At 38.3% G+C, this 15,523-nt stretch overlaps 1 protein-coding gene across 4 annotated transcripts in view; it reads left to right on the forward strand.

Annotated features, from left to right (window-relative positions):
- Positions 1 to 724: 724 nt before the first annotated feature.
- spock1 (SPARC (osteonectin), cwcv and kazal like domains proteoglycan 1) overlaps positions 725 to 15,523 on the forward strand; it is a 104,685-nt gene continuing 89,886 nt past the window's right edge. For 2 of the 4 annotated variants that reach the window (XM_041991174.1, XM_041991177.1), the window contains exons 1-2: positions 725 to 899; positions 1,429 to 1,566. In XM_041991174.1, the coding sequence (XP_041847108.1) occupies positions 735 to 899; positions 1,429 to 1,566 (303 nt within the window). In that variant the 5' untranslated portion in view covers positions 725 to 734. Of the gene's footprint in view, positions 904 to 1,428; positions 1,567 to 15,523 lie in introns of all 4 variants that reach the window. The other 2 variants (XM_041991175.1, XM_041991178.1) reach the window with 2 other exon arrangements.

Below are 15,523 nucleotides of genomic sequence, written 5' to 3' on the forward strand. Positions count from 1 at the left end.
AAAGCTGTGTTACCAGACAGAATAGTTAAATTAAGACAATGTTTTAGTTGAATCTGAGACTTCCTTTAACCTCAAAACAAGTTAATAGAGCAGAGATATTGTACAAACGAGATGTTTCTATTACTCAACCTCTGCACATAGACACAGGCACGAAAACAACATACTTGACAGAAATCTAGACATCCTTTTTTAAAAAACAAAACAAAACAAAACAAAAAAAAAAAAACAGGGAGATAGAACAAAGCAACCAGAGAAACCCAGCAGAGGGTCACAGAATAAATATTTAAACATATCTTTTTAGTCCCCACAATGAACGTCCCAGTTGTGTGGCCTATATACACGAGTAGTACTTTGATTAGAAATAAGAGAAATGCCTTGTCTCTGTCCATGGTTCTGAAACATACTTCACTCCTCTACCGGAAAACGAGCGCAAGAGGCGCTGATTTTCTGCTTTACACGAGTTAAATGTAATTACAAGAGTGGACAAGACCTGGAATTTTACAACAGATGTGCGTGACTAAGCTGATATTTGTATTTGTGTACGCAGAACAAAGCTTTAACGCGGCCCCTAAACCCTGCCAGCGCTCTGGTGCGAACATAAAGAAAATAAATAAATAACAACAGATCCCCAGCTGAAAATCAATGACACGGCTAGTGGCGAAGGGAGAGAGAGAGAGAGAGAGAGAGAATGAGAGAGAGAGAAGGAGGGAGGGAAAGAGAGGGGGCGGTGTCTGATGACCGAGGAGGAGGAGAAAGCTCCCGGTCCGCTCGCTCGTCCTCGCTGCTCCCTTTTTGCCGTCAGTCCTACAAGCAATCGGGTTGTACCGGAGTGCCCGCTGCCGCCGTGGACTTATTTTTCTCCCGGTGATTCGGTATTGGATACCAGCAAACTATCCCAGGTAGGTAAGTGCACCGTTACTGGCCGTTGGGGAAATATCCCAAAGAAATAAGAATTTGTAGTTAAGGGAAACTGGTGCCGACTTTAGTGACGCTTCTGTCGGGTGTAGGAGAAAGCAGATGAAAGCCAAGACAAAGCTGCATGGGGGCGGCAGTTTTGCTGACGTCGTTAATTGCTTTTTAAATTGGCGGAGCAGCTCGTGAGCTAATCGTTTTGCTGTGCCCCATCTGCCGTGGTGACAACTCTCCAATGTTTATAATCAGATTAGAAGGAGGATCAGCAGTTTGATGAAATGATCACTCTCCGCCCAGTCATAAACAGTGGGTCGTTTTGCTCTTAAATGTCTGTTTGTGATGTTGTGAGACTTTTAGCTTTTGTAAAGTGCTGTGTCTCACTTTTCTCGTGCAGCATCCTCCGATCCTCTGTGTGTGTTCCTCTGTCAGAGGGACTCTATCCGTTCTTTTTTTTTTTTCCTGCTTCTTTTTTCTTTTTTACACTCCTCTTTTTTCTCTCTATCTCTGTTCTTTCAGAAGATGCTTTTCTTTCTGCTACCTGTCGTGGCTCTCTTGCTGAGCAGAGACACGTCGGTCTCCGGTAACAGTAACGAGAAATGGCTGGGCACCGTGGCTCAGCACAACAAGGACAGATCCTGGAACAGATTCAGAGATGTAAGTTGCACCGAGAAACACAAAATGTAGCCAAAATGAACGACATAATTAGCTAAATTATGAGTATTTGAACGCGTGTGTTTATCTCTTGTCAATGCATATGTGTGTGTGAAAGAACATTATGCCCTTAATGCACCCAGTGAGTACTTGAGGACTTGCCAGCAGGCATAATCCACCTTGTAGAAACTCAGCAGGTTAAAACCCTGCTTGAAAGCCACTCACAGTCTTACACAAACATTTTGCTGCTACACATGGAGAAATAATTCTCTTATTTGTCTCAGTTATTTCTCTTCTGACTTGTCTGATTCTTCATGCCAGCATTGACTGCATATGTTTTCATTTCAATAACCATATAAAAAAATCATCAGTCATTTATCACCAAAGCTTTATATTTCAAATACAATCAAAAAGCATGAATGCAAGTATTATTATTATTATTATGATTATTGTTGTTTATGCTAAATGGTATTAAACTAAATACAAAACACCTTTAAGTTTAGGGTATTTAAGATTTTTCTGTCAAACAGGGTAAAGTTATAACTACATAGTACCTTATAGAGCATGTAGCTCAGATAGGATGTGTTATTCAGAGTAACTGGTTTGTCTTCAAATATATTGAGCATAAACTGTTGATACTTTTATGATATTCTAAAATATTCAACAGGACAAATGTTGCAAATTAGATTTGTTTAAAACAATTTATTGACTTTAAAGCTGTTGTCATGTTTCAAAATAGTTGGAAGACGTGCATGTTTACTGATGTGTTGCATCATGTCTTCTTTGAACAACACTGTAAGCGTTTGGAAACTCGGGAGACGAAGTTGACATGTTTTCACATTCTTGCTTATACATTTGATACACTGCTCAACAGTTCAGCTCTTCTTTTTATTTATTTTTTTACTTCATGTTTTTTTGTGACATGATTTGGCCTCCAGGAGCTCAGTTTAAATTGAAATAATTTTACCTCAGTCATGATGCTATTATATTTGTAGGATGTAGTTTGTCTTGTTGACAAAAGCAAGGCCTTCCATAACTCCATAGCAGCATAGATCCTCCAAAACCCATGTATACTGTCATTTTTTTCACACTGATGGTGATTTCACAGTGCATGTTATGACCCAGGATAAGGGTATGAGAGGGTATAACAAATAAATGGTGGACAGATGGCTTCCGTAACAGTGCAAGTTACAGCCAGAGCATCACAGGTCCAGCCTTAAGTTAACAGAATTTGAAATTTTTATTCTCCAAACCACAGTGCATTTTTTCAACTGTGCCTGAATCTAACTTAAGCACTTCAACTCGTTAAAGGGAATTTCTTTTCTGGATCTTAAATTCTGTGTGGAGTATGCTGAGTTTAAATGTTATGTATGCACCTTGTCTTTGCATTCAAACCTAGAAGAATCATGGCTATTTACTGCTGCTTTTTGTCTTGTGCCATGGAAAACAATAGTTCTAAAGATCTAAATATCTAAAGTCTTAATATGCTCTGAATGTACGAGATACTATGTACAGTATTTAAAATTGGAAAATAGTTCCCCTGCATTTAACCCATCCTAGTTGTACTAAGGAGCAGTGGGATGCCAGATTTTGGCTCCCAGGGAGTAGTGGGAGATAAGGACTCCTCTTCATTGCCAGCTTGAAGCTGGGTCCTCCAGGCCCAAGTTCACCTCAGTGACCTCAAGGCCACCACTCCCCAATTTCAGTTAAAAATTGTTAGAGAATTTGACCAATGAATCATGTTATCCTCAAATTCATATTATTTATAGACTCAGCCTCTGTGAGATGATGTTTTTATATCCACTGTATATGCTCTGAGTGTTTATTTTAGAGTTATACAACTTTTATTGTCCAAGTTCAAACTTTTTTAAGCATGTCACTAGTTGTCTTTGTACTGTTTTCATCTTAATTTAATCCATTTAATTTTGTTCCAGCTGACATTTTACGCAGCATTCACAGGCAATTACTGTTGCATTTAGGCTATTAACATTTTGTGGAATTATTCAGCCATAAAAAGCAATAATTTGTCAGTTTAAATCATGGTTTCAATGAAGATTTGTAACAGGTTGTGTACTATGTTGCCACAGAATTAAATATTTAACCACTCTGAAGCTGGTCATGGGGAAATTAAAGTGTATTCAACATATCCAACATGTCATGAACAAGACTTTAAATTTATTCTGCTGATACCTATACTCTTACTTATGCTAAATGTGACCATGCATTACATTTCCCAAAAAGCATCTTTTTATTGAAACATACAACACAGTCAACACCTGGGAAACCTATAAAATTGTTAAAATTCTTTGAAGAGGTTAGACAAATATGTAATCCTCTCTGACTGTACTGAGCAACCACCTCTTCCTTTATTTCCTCAGCTTTATTTCCTGCAGTCCTGAACTAGTCAACTATCCAGTGATTGTCATGTAATAGAAACCGTAGTGATGCCATGTTCTCAACATTATGATCCCCTTTGTTGCCAGCTAACATGTTCTCCAGACATTTCAGCAGACGTGGGGTAACTTTGGCCTTATTAGAGCTGGCCTTTCCTCTGCAGTACAAGTGAGATGGCCATGACAGTATACTCTGAGCTAGAACTGTGCTACCTGAGCTGCGTTTCTGTCCACTCTTTATGCTGCTCTGTGGTCTCCTGAGCAAATGAAATCTATTAATGGCAAACTGTCAGTTGTCATGGAAGACAGGCAAGGAGGGAGGAAAAAAGAAGGGTAGGGAGGAGAAGTAGATGTGGGGAAAAGGCTGTGACATTTATGTTTAATATTTCAAGCAATGCTGCCACACAGATGCAAGGACTGCTGTAGCAGTTATGTGTGTTTGTGTCCATGTGTGTATATTCTGACCTATCACATAAGGTAACTTGCTGGTTGTAATTTGTCTCCTGCAGCACAGGCTGTTGTTTGTCCCACTGTGTCCTCTGTCTGTCACCATTCACTCTGAGTGATTTCGCTCCTCTCTGACACCAAACCATTAAAGAGCACTGAAAAAACACAGAAAGCGTAGTTCTATATGAGTCACTGTCAAACCGTTCCTATTTCCATCCAGGGTGTTGGATGTGGATTTGCCATGCGGTGAGGGATATTTGTTTTTAGGGTTACCATTGGTATGTGTTAAATTCATCAACAGAACACAAACTAAACACTTCTAAATATTAAACACAAAAATACAAATTTTAAACCCTGAATGGTAGATTTGTGATTGATATTATTTGACAAACTGTTATGTCTGTGTGATTTGCACATCCATTGGCATCTGTCTGCACACACAAACCATAGGAGCTGAGAACTTTAATGATGACAAAGCTGATACTACCTGAACATATGAGCCCGTTTGGTACCAGAACACCTCCATTTGTGACATGACACACAGCAACAGACAACAGCTCTGTTTACATGGAGCACTTTAAATCTGACCAATCAGAGTAAAAACGTGTCATTTGAACATGTCAGCTGATCCATTCGGCTTCAATTGGAAAGAATTTTCAATTAAATTGAGAGGGGTGTTTTAAAGCTTTTCACGATCGGATCAGTAGGAAGAAATAACCATGTATACACTCGTTCTGATCGTTTTATGGTGCATGTCATCTCTGCACATTTTTGAACCATGTAGGGGCTACTTGACGTAAAGAGTTTCAGGGAGGACTTGAACAATAGCGGCAGCAAAACAAAATGGGACTGGGGTGGATGTGATTTTGCTAGAAACTGAAAGAGTTCAGGATTATTGAGCATTTCGAGGGTCAAAGAAAACACTTCTTCCCAGCTAGTAAGCACTGTGCATGTCAAAAGCGTTATGATCAACTGATGGAATCACTTTATGAAGTGCCCATGCAAACATGTCAGCTGGAATTTCCAATCAGATTGATTTCAATCGGTTAGACAAAATACATGTCCATGTAAATGTAGGTACTTGGTCTTTGTATAATTTTACTTTCTCTGATGTTTTGCTCACCACTTCTCACAATGTATTTGTCTAAAGATGTGCAACCGGAACGTGTAAGGAGTGCCTGGTACTGAGGAAGAGTAGTTTTGGAGAATATGCTAAAAAGGCCTTTTTGTACACTCAGCCATCCCAAATGAAAGTTCAGCATTTTGAATGATGTGTGACACTGTTTGTCATCGGTCATAGTTAATGACGGGTCCACAGTGAAGCCTGTCACAATCATGTAATGGCAGCTGAAAACTGCGCTATTAATCAAAACCTAATATTCACCAGTAATATATATATATATATATATATATATTTTTTTTTTTTTTCTCCTCATTTCATGCTTCTGTTAATTTAGGATAATGTAATCATAATTTAAGTGCACATTCTTTATAAAGACTAGGAGGTTCTTATTGGCAAAAAGCTCTATAACATATAAGCAATGTTAAAATGTCTTTCAAAAGTCAACAAATTGCATCATAAGGTGGTGGACCTATAGATGTTTCTTGTAGTCCAGTGTTACTGTAATAGCAATGTTCTATATATAATAAAGCACACAGTAATTTAGGAATAGAGTCATCAATACTCAGTCAAATAGCTGACTGTGTTCTGCAAGAAGACTTGGAAGACCAGCATATCGCAGATGGCAGATCCAGTAAAAACAGTTCCTGTATGTTTATATGAGGATCAAGTTTTAAATGGGTTCTGTAACAAAGACGGTTTCTCATTGAGGTTTATCACCACTTTAATCCTTCATTATCCTTTCCATGTGAAACACTATTACTGTTTATAACAATATTTCTTGTCTCTGTAGCACACCTTCTTTTCTTCCATTGTCACTGAGCAATGAACTCCTCATTTTTCTTTCATATTACTCTCTTTATCTCATGCATTTCATCTGTCTGTGGAGCTGTGAATGACCCTGTGCTTCCTCAGCCATAGCACTCTTTGTCTCCCCCCTGCCCTCTCCTCTCCTATGACCCCCCCCCCCCCCCCCCCCCCCCCCTGCCGCTCCCCTCTGCCTACCATATTTCATTTAGCATCCCTGGTGATGAGCCACTTGCTCTCTCTTGCATGATGCACAAGGGTCCATTTTCTAGCAGAGCCGCTTCAGTAGTTGAAGAGTTAAAGTTCAGGCCTATGTTTAAAAAATATGCATTTTGGGCTTTTTTTTCTGATTATTCACTGAACGGTAATGGAAGAATCAAAGGAGACAATTTAGATTGGGCCTTATTTTGCTGATGGCAGCTTTTGTTTGTTAAATAAGTGTTTTTTAAAGAACATTCAGAATGATGTGTGTGTGTGGTTACCGGTTTGCTGTTTGAGCTTTCCTAATTGTCACAGTTTTGCAACTGTATGTTTGTCTTCCCATGTGTCTTGTATAGTTTAATGCAGAGTCTTTACTTTTGATGCCGGCTTTGAAGATTACAGCTTCTTCTGTTGCACCTAAATTTTATTGATCAAGAAAAATCTGTTCTTCAGCCTTAAAAGTTCATTAACTACTTATTTCCTCATTTGCCTAATCACTTCCTATTGTTGTCATTGTATTTGCCAACAATATTTCCCTTTGTCTTAGGTTACAATAGTTCTAATTGTCACACTCTTGTATGCAAATAAAGTCGAGCTGCAGAGAATACAGACACATTTGTATGCAGCACAGATTTCAACTGTTTCCTTTTCAGACGGGGTCAACTTTGTTGTAAGCTTGCAGCTGCCGTATGTGGCTGGCTGCATCAAAGTATTTTGGTCAAGAGAAGACATGAGTGAATATGTTGGGTCCAGCTGGAACAGTGGGAAAGCTAACGGAAAACACTAAAGAAAATCTCGCCAGCCAATGCAAATCCAGTAGGCGAGCTGCAGCCATGCAGCATCAAAGACTAACCAGACTGATTTACATGAAGTGGAGGCACCAGCATCCACCCTCTCTGCATTTGGTGGTAGATGCTCATTCTGATCTTTTCAGAAAGAAATATAGTCCATATCTTTAGGAAATGAGTGAATTTGAAAACACTCATTTTTCATTGTTGTCAAAAGCACAAGTTCGAAAGTTCAAGTGATAATTATAGTCCTTCACTCTATCTACATTATGCAGCTAATTTCTTCTCGTTGTTCACCTTACATCTTAAAGGTGTAAGGTGTGTTTTGCCGTAGAAAACACTATAATACTTTAGCAATTTGGTTTACTAAGAAGTAAAGTTGGAATCATTTTTGTCTTCACAGCCTGGAAAATAAGAGTTATAACTGCTTTCACTTCATAGGTGCAGCCTCTTGGGTAATGGTTGGTGTGGTGCCAGTTCAACGATACAGTATTAAAGTACAAGTTCATGGTGTAGGAAGGTTCTTAATTTGTCACAATTTCCTATTTAAGAACATTTTAGGATTCTGCTGTTGCTGGCTTTTTTTCCTCTTCTCTTGGTTTGTGCTTAGTTTGTAAGCAGGTGAGGTTAAAGACTGTGTTCTTCAGCTGGTATGCTGCGAAACTTGCAGGTGTATCCACAAATGTGCCAGTGATCTGTTTTTTTAAGATATAAAGCAGCCACATCTGTCTTTGCTACTTCTTTGGAGTAGGACACAAAATATTCCCACGCAGTGTCATGATTGTCTGCTCAGGACAGCTTTGCTCAGCTTGCTCCAGTTTTTTGGAGTGCACTGTGCTGTGCAAATTACTGCTAATGGTTTCTTGCTCTCACAAATGTTGAAACTGAATGAAGCTTCATTTCCACATTAACATTTTTCCATGTTCACTAACTAATTTGAGCCATGATATTTTTAAGACAAACCTCTATCTACCTCAAGCTCTCTCTTTTTTCCTCTCCTTTTGATTTTTACAAAAAAAATGCTGTCATCACTGTTGAGGCAGCCTTGCTGTCATCCCTAAGCAGTGGAAAACTTGCTTTAACTCTTCTGAGCTTCTTGTTGTTTCTCCTCAAAGAGGCTTTGCTTGTCCTTGTCCCCCCTCCCTTCCTTTAATTCTTCTGTGCAAAATCATATCTTCCAACCTGCTTGCAGTCAAGCATAGAGAAATGCACTCAATAATATTTATGAGGGACATTTGATGCCTGCTGCAAAAAACAGGCTGTCTATTCATTAGCTGATGAAACTGGTGGGATGTAGAAAATATTTCCAAAGTCAGTGACGAGCATTAAAGCAACCTGTTTCAACTTGTTTTCAAAGTGCGAATTAAATGTTGTCATTTTATATCAGCGGTACTCTCTTTCCTGAGACAGCAGCCTCCGAGGGGCTGCCAGTCAAAGACCTTGGTTATGTCTGTTATTTGTTGGTGCGTAACTGTGTGTATTTCTGCAAGGGAAGCGCCTGAAGTGACACTTTTATTTTTATTTCAAAGTTGGTTGGCCTGGCTGTTTGTTTGGCATGACATATATATATATATATATATATATATATATTTTCTCTCCATTTCATTTATTTAGAAAGGTTTTGCTGAGCATGCATGTGCCTGACAGTGAACAGATTCCCACCTGGAAGCACACTTCTCCATCCAAATTAAATTGCTGTTTTCAGGGTGTTTGTGCCTACATGCTTTGATTGGTTGGTTACAAAGTTGGGGGATGGTTGAAATCAGGTTTGAAGCTCCCCACAGCTGCCCTCCTTACGTTAGGCACACACACTCGTACTCAAACATAAACCCTCCTACTGAAGATTCCCCACCTCACACACAGAATTAGAATCGGGCAGTTTGGCAGGTCCCTCGTCAGTCCCTCTTAGCTCTCTGTGTATTTGTCCGTCTTCTCTTAAGCTGCCTCTGCACCTTCTCTTCATACATTCTGTCATTTCTCACCTCACTCTCCTCATTCTAGTAAAAAAAAATGTGTGTCTCAAAAAAAAAATAATAAATCTCAGGCTTTCTGGTCATTTAATCTCTTCTCATTTTTCCTGTTCTCATCTTGCATGAGCATTTTTCCCACTGATTTTAAATGTCAAAATTCAGATTGTAATTGCTGCTCTGAAGGTCTTTATGTGTGTAGATGGATAAGTATTGAATAGTTCAAGCAGTGAATCCATTTTCCTGTCATGTAACTCATTGCTGTGTGTAAAATTTCCATACGTCTCTCATGCTGATGTCGCTGCATACAGATGCACAAACAGGCTCACATCCACAGTCATGGAGAGATTGATCACTAAATTTACAGGGAGGGATGACCCAGTTTAGAACCTTAATATAATCAGTAAGTGTTCGAATTGCTGGGTAGACGTGTGCACACACACACACACACACACACTCACACACACACACACAAGCACTCAAGAAAACAATGGAGGACAATACGGTCACTGCCAAGACAAAGGTCCTCGCTCCTTATAACCAGGATTAATGCGTTGCGAGGTGTGTATGTGTATAAACACGCGTCAGGGTATAAGAAAGAAAAAGGTAAAGCTGGAGTGCAAAAAAAAAAAAAAAAGAAAAAAAGCCAGTAACTTTGGCTTCTGATAACAAAGGGAAAATGGGGAAAATATGGTTGAAAAAGCGGAGCTTTGATGCAAAGCCCATCAACACTGCAGGAAAAACAGATGGACAAACACAGGACTGAGGGGATGGAAGAATTCTGAAACGCATCATCAGTAAGACGTGTGCTTGTGTGGTTTTTGTCTCAGCTTTCTCATGGCAGTCCCCTCCAAATTTCATTCTTTCTCAGTGGGGTTTGTCTTTCTGTCAGCTTTTTTAGCGCTGATATGAAGCTCTCCTGCTAAGCTGCTCAATCATTCGAAGAGATGGACTCTGATTGGTTGCTTAAAAGAAGCAAACAAACAAATGCAAGTTCTCTATATTTGTTACACACTTAGATTGAAAGGAACAGACAGGACATTTTTGGTTCTATCTACACTATTGATGTTGAACCAAACCAGAGTGTAGTTCATGCAGCTTTCCTGGCATCCTGACAAATGCAAAAGTAACATCATAATTCTTCTCATAAAGGAAGATAAAAGCTTCTATTAAGGAATAGTGAAACTGGCTGAATGTTAGCTGAAGCATTTCTCCTACACAAAGTGAAAGAATATGTGCAGAGGAGATAAGTGACTGATTTAGAAGCCATTATTTAGAAGCCTTTATCTTTGCCTCATTTTAATAAAATCTCTTATCAGATTTGCCCTTTATTAAATGAAACCTGTTATCTGTTTCTTTTCTTCCTTCTGATGATAAGCTAAATGTGAACATATTTTGTAGTGGAGTAAAGGTAGAGGTCACAAACTTTATACCTGTCATTACAGAAATATAAAAGATAACAATGATTAATATTTTTATGGCAGTTAAAAAAACTTTTGGTCAGTCATTTGATTTCATACCTCAATACCTCATACCTCATTCCTTAATATTAATACTGAAGGCTGGGCCTTGAGCAGGACCAGAAATAAAATAACAAGCGGCTGATAACTGAGATAATGAGATTTCAGCCACAATTTATTTTCATGACCAACTGTCATTGTTGGTAAAAATCTTCATTATATTGATAATAGGTACTCATCTCTCTGTTACAATACTGCTGGATTTTTACTCTTCTCACTTCTGAAGCAGCTGTTTTGTTACGGGGGAGGATATCTTTTTGTGTGTGTGGGTGGGTGTGTGTTTGTATCACACTAATGAGCTGAGTTACACCTCCTTAAATCTTGCAAATAAAGAAAATTATGCAAAATTTCAAGCACAAACTATCTATACTCCGTTTTAATCATCATGTCTGTGTGCTATAAGAAAATATATTATAAATAAAATATAGAAACATGTAAGTCACAGCAGTGTTTCATATGTTTTTCATCTGTGATATTCTTGTCGCTGGGATTAATGAAGCTGTCACTCCTGCTGTGCTCTTGGTTCTCTTGTTTGATCAGATGTGTTTTTTTTTCTCACAGTTTGGCCGCCTCTGCATCTCTCCATATATCAGTGTTTGATTTGTCCTGCTGTAATGGGTTTTATAGGTTGACTCTGTGAGTGGAGATGAGCTATAACAGTCTTATTTGCCTGCTTGTTGCTCTGCCGGGCAGAACATCACTGCTGGCTTAGCGATTGACATTGTTTTCCTGGGAGTTTAAGGTCTTGGGTTCATGCCTGCTCTCTGCTCTTTGACTCATTGCTTCTCTTCCTCAAAACCACTATCTTGGGATAGGACTCTGAATTTACCTTTAGGTAAAGAAAAAGCCATCAGGAATGAAATACTTATTCATACAACAACTAAAATGAACATTGAAGTTGTTTAAAACAGGATTTAAAAGAAAATCTAAGAATTAGAAGATATGTTGATTTTATGTCCATTCATTTTCCTTCAAAAACATCCAAAATCTGTCAAATTTATTGATTAGCTTGCATGCACCACAATTTTTGGGTCCCAACTCAGTTTCCCAATTGTATTTTATCTGGTATTTAAAGTGTCCAGACAAGAATCAAAGAGCCAAACACTTACAAAGCTTTGAAATCTGCATCCCTTGTTTTTTCCTAAGGATTTTCAATAAGCCATAGCACCAACAAGCTAATTAAAAAAGATCCCGATACAAGTTTTTTGAGGGCTTAAATCTCTTGTCAAAGTTTTTCTGAGTTGTGGACATGCAGACCAATCATATCTCACCCCAGTGCCAGACATTTCTCAGTGCACTCACATATTACAATACAAAACTGCTCCACACTGAGAAATAAAACTGTTGGAGGTGCTGTTGAGCAGAAGGATTATGATAAACTCACAATGTGAGTTTATCAATCACCATCTTTTTATGTCCTGCAGTACGTTACTGCCACAATCTGGACCTACATTTTTCTTTTTTTTCCCTACTATCATGTAATGAGATTTATCTCATGATTTATAAACCATACCCATAATAAGACTGATGGCGTCTCCCTCCACTTGTTCCCTGTCATCACAGCTGTGGTTACTAAGATGATGCACGCAGTCATTGCTTCACCAGTCGTGATAGCTGATGCAGATAATCATAGGAACAGCATTCAAATTACACATCCGTGTTTGGAATAAGCAGCTTGACTGCATATTGTTTTTTGCTGGCAGTCTAATCGATTATATAATGCACCAGATTTATATTTGTGGAGTGAGCAAGTCTTGCTCATATCACATGTAAAATAAATAAATAAATAAATAAAATGTTTTCCCAATCGCATTACAATGTGGAATAAATCAGAAGCTGTCTGTTTCTCTTTGTCTAAGTCCTCTGTTTTATGGTTGTCAGCATTTCTCCTCAACTGTACTCTTTTCCCTCCTCTCACAGGGATGTTGATGGCTTGTAAAACCATGTCACATTGAATTGGTCATTATCTCATTTTTCCCATGAGGCCAGGCATGCCGTTACTGTTTGTGTGTGTGAGTGAGTGTGTGTGACTTTGAGAGATGTCTTTTCTGCTTCAATAATTCAGGAGGTTTCTGCTGCTACACCTCATATGATGCTTAAAGGGAAAGAGAAATGGAAAGAGAAGAAGAGGAAACTGTGACACCAAGATGTGGTAGATCATTTCCTTGGAGCTTTTAGTACTTTTCTAGATTCTTTACCAAATCATTTAACTTATTATAACATAGCAGCATGTTTAGAAGAGTCACATGGGGATGGGGGTGCAAGGGATTAAGTAGAGGGTAGGTTGTTGGCAGGTTGTGAATACATGAGGCAGGATTTATTAAGTAACATGAATGTCATGGTCAGTACAGCAGGCATTTGACAGATGGACAGCAATGCTAATTCACCAAACAGCTTACATTTACTTAAAGGCTTCACATTTACTTGAACAGGGTCATTTTGCTTGATAACTAGACAAGTTTGACACTCAGCATCCGTCTTTAACTCAAAAGAGAAATGACTGCATACCATTATTCTATATTTATACTATTGGCATAGTAAATTGCATATTGCATATTATGCATATTGCACTCTAAAAAAATGTTTTTAATGTCTTTGACATTCTCTGGACAGTTAGTGAAAAGACAAAAGGACAATAAACTGGTGCACTGCAACTTTAACATTAGCTTTTATGCAAAACAAGCTCATATTTCAGACTTATGAGGGGTCAGAAGGTTGAGAGTGTTTAGGACAACAGAAGGAATAAAATAAAGATGACTGACTGAAAAAAGGGGGGAAAAAAAATCACATATCAACCTCCAAAATAATGGAAAAATTCTTCGTAAAACAATGTATATTGCAAACATACATATTTGCTGTAATGCAGGCCTAAGACCACCCTGCCATCTGCAAAGTATAGTTTCTATTTTAACAACAGAATAGTTTTTCATAACAAAAAAAAAGTCATATAATATTATTGACAGCTCAGTGAACATTTTAGCATACACTACCGCTATAAAGTCATATGCATACATTTCTGGACAGCTCAGTTACTAAGCTAATAGATCATGTAGTTAGACGATATTAGATTTCTGAACATTGCTGCTAAAGTGTCTTTATTTGATGTTCTCAAGACAAGGCAGCCAAACATGGATGCATGCGTATGAAAGAGGCAGAAATACAATTATTGACCTGTCACTGCTTTTAGTTTCTTTTTATATTGGTTGATTCTCTTAGCTTGTTTAATTTGGTCTGTTTTTATTCTTATTGTGTTTATAATTGTGAGTGTCTCTTGTTCGTGGTTTGTGCTGGTGCTTTTATTGGTCAGGATTCACTTCATAGCACTTTTCTGTTTAAAGATGGGCTAAATAAGAATAAATCAACATCATGATAATGTCCTACTCTTGGCTCTGTTCTTACAGGCATCCCCTTCTTTCTGTCTACTGCATTTGTTCTACAAGGTGTGACAAAAGTCAACATCGTAAACTTCATCAGGCTGCACTTGGCATCTGATAATTAGACCCAAACATAAACTACAGTTCAGATTGATCACAAAATCAATTTTAATACAGAATTTTTAAACTACAGAGTCATGCTGCTAATATGAATTGGGGGGGGGGGGGGGGGGGGGGGGGGTAAAAAAAGGGGCGGGGGGGTTCTTTTTATGGTGGCAGGACAGAAAATTAGCTCTCCAGCTGTGTCTTCCAGCTGTAATCCTGGTGTTATACTTCAGCACCACGGTCAGCGCCACACTGTAGCATGATCGTGGTCTCAGAGTGGGTTTGAGTCAAGCTCTGCTCTGTGTTGAGGGTGAAAAATTAAAGTTAAAGTGAATAAAAATAATGTGAGGGACACAGTGCTCGGTTGAGCTGGCTGGGTTGCAGCTGATCTTCTGGGTAATGGTGCTGCTTGTAGAGATAGTTTGTGCTTTTCAGTGCCAACTTTGCTTTCATTTTCTGTGGTGGTACACAGCCATTCTCCATTCAGATGCCACAGTGTTGTGAAAGAAACAGCTGGCTGGACGTCCTGTTTCAGGCTGACTTTCAAGTCCAGAGAGACACGAGTAGATCAGATTTAGGCCAGATGGTGTTTTTAATTTCTCATATGCTATTTCATTTATTTTATTCATTTTTTTAGATACAGATTTAAAAGACAAACTGTAATCCAAAAGTCATTTAGCGTTATAATTTTTAAAAGTATTTATCGTGTAAATGTACTTTGTGATGAGCATTTATGGAGGACAGCCAATTAGATCTCAAACATTAATTGGTTATAATGGTTAAAGAAAACATGCAGAGTAGGTCAGATGTTTTTACTGAATATCCATCAACCATTAATATTAATTACACAATTCTGCCTCTTCATTTGGTATTTGATAACGTTATGACACAATGTACAGCAGAAACAGACAAATGTTAAGGGATTAGGAACCTGATAATATTTGTTTTATTACTGGCTATTTTCCAGATTAATGACACCGGAAGATAGAAAGCAGTCACACACTGATTTGTCTCACTGTTTGCAGATGGAAAACCATTTGTCAAAGTTTGACACTATATTTAGGTTGAGCTGGATTGCCGAAGTTAATTTGATAACAATAAACATTGCATTGCACAAATTCTCATGCATTTTCTATGCTTTATCCCAGTGAAGATGTTACATCTGCTCCATTTCTGTATATACTTACAGATGTAAAACATTTTCCTTTGTGAAGAAAATACTGAATGTGGATTAATGT

This window comes from Melanotaenia boesemani, chromosome 7 (assembly GCF_017639745.1).
Source record: "Melanotaenia boesemani isolate fMelBoe1 chromosome 7, fMelBoe1.pri, whole genome shotgun sequence".
Taxonomy (NCBI): domain Eukaryota; kingdom Metazoa; phylum Chordata; class Actinopteri; order Atheriniformes; family Melanotaeniidae; genus Melanotaenia; species Melanotaenia boesemani.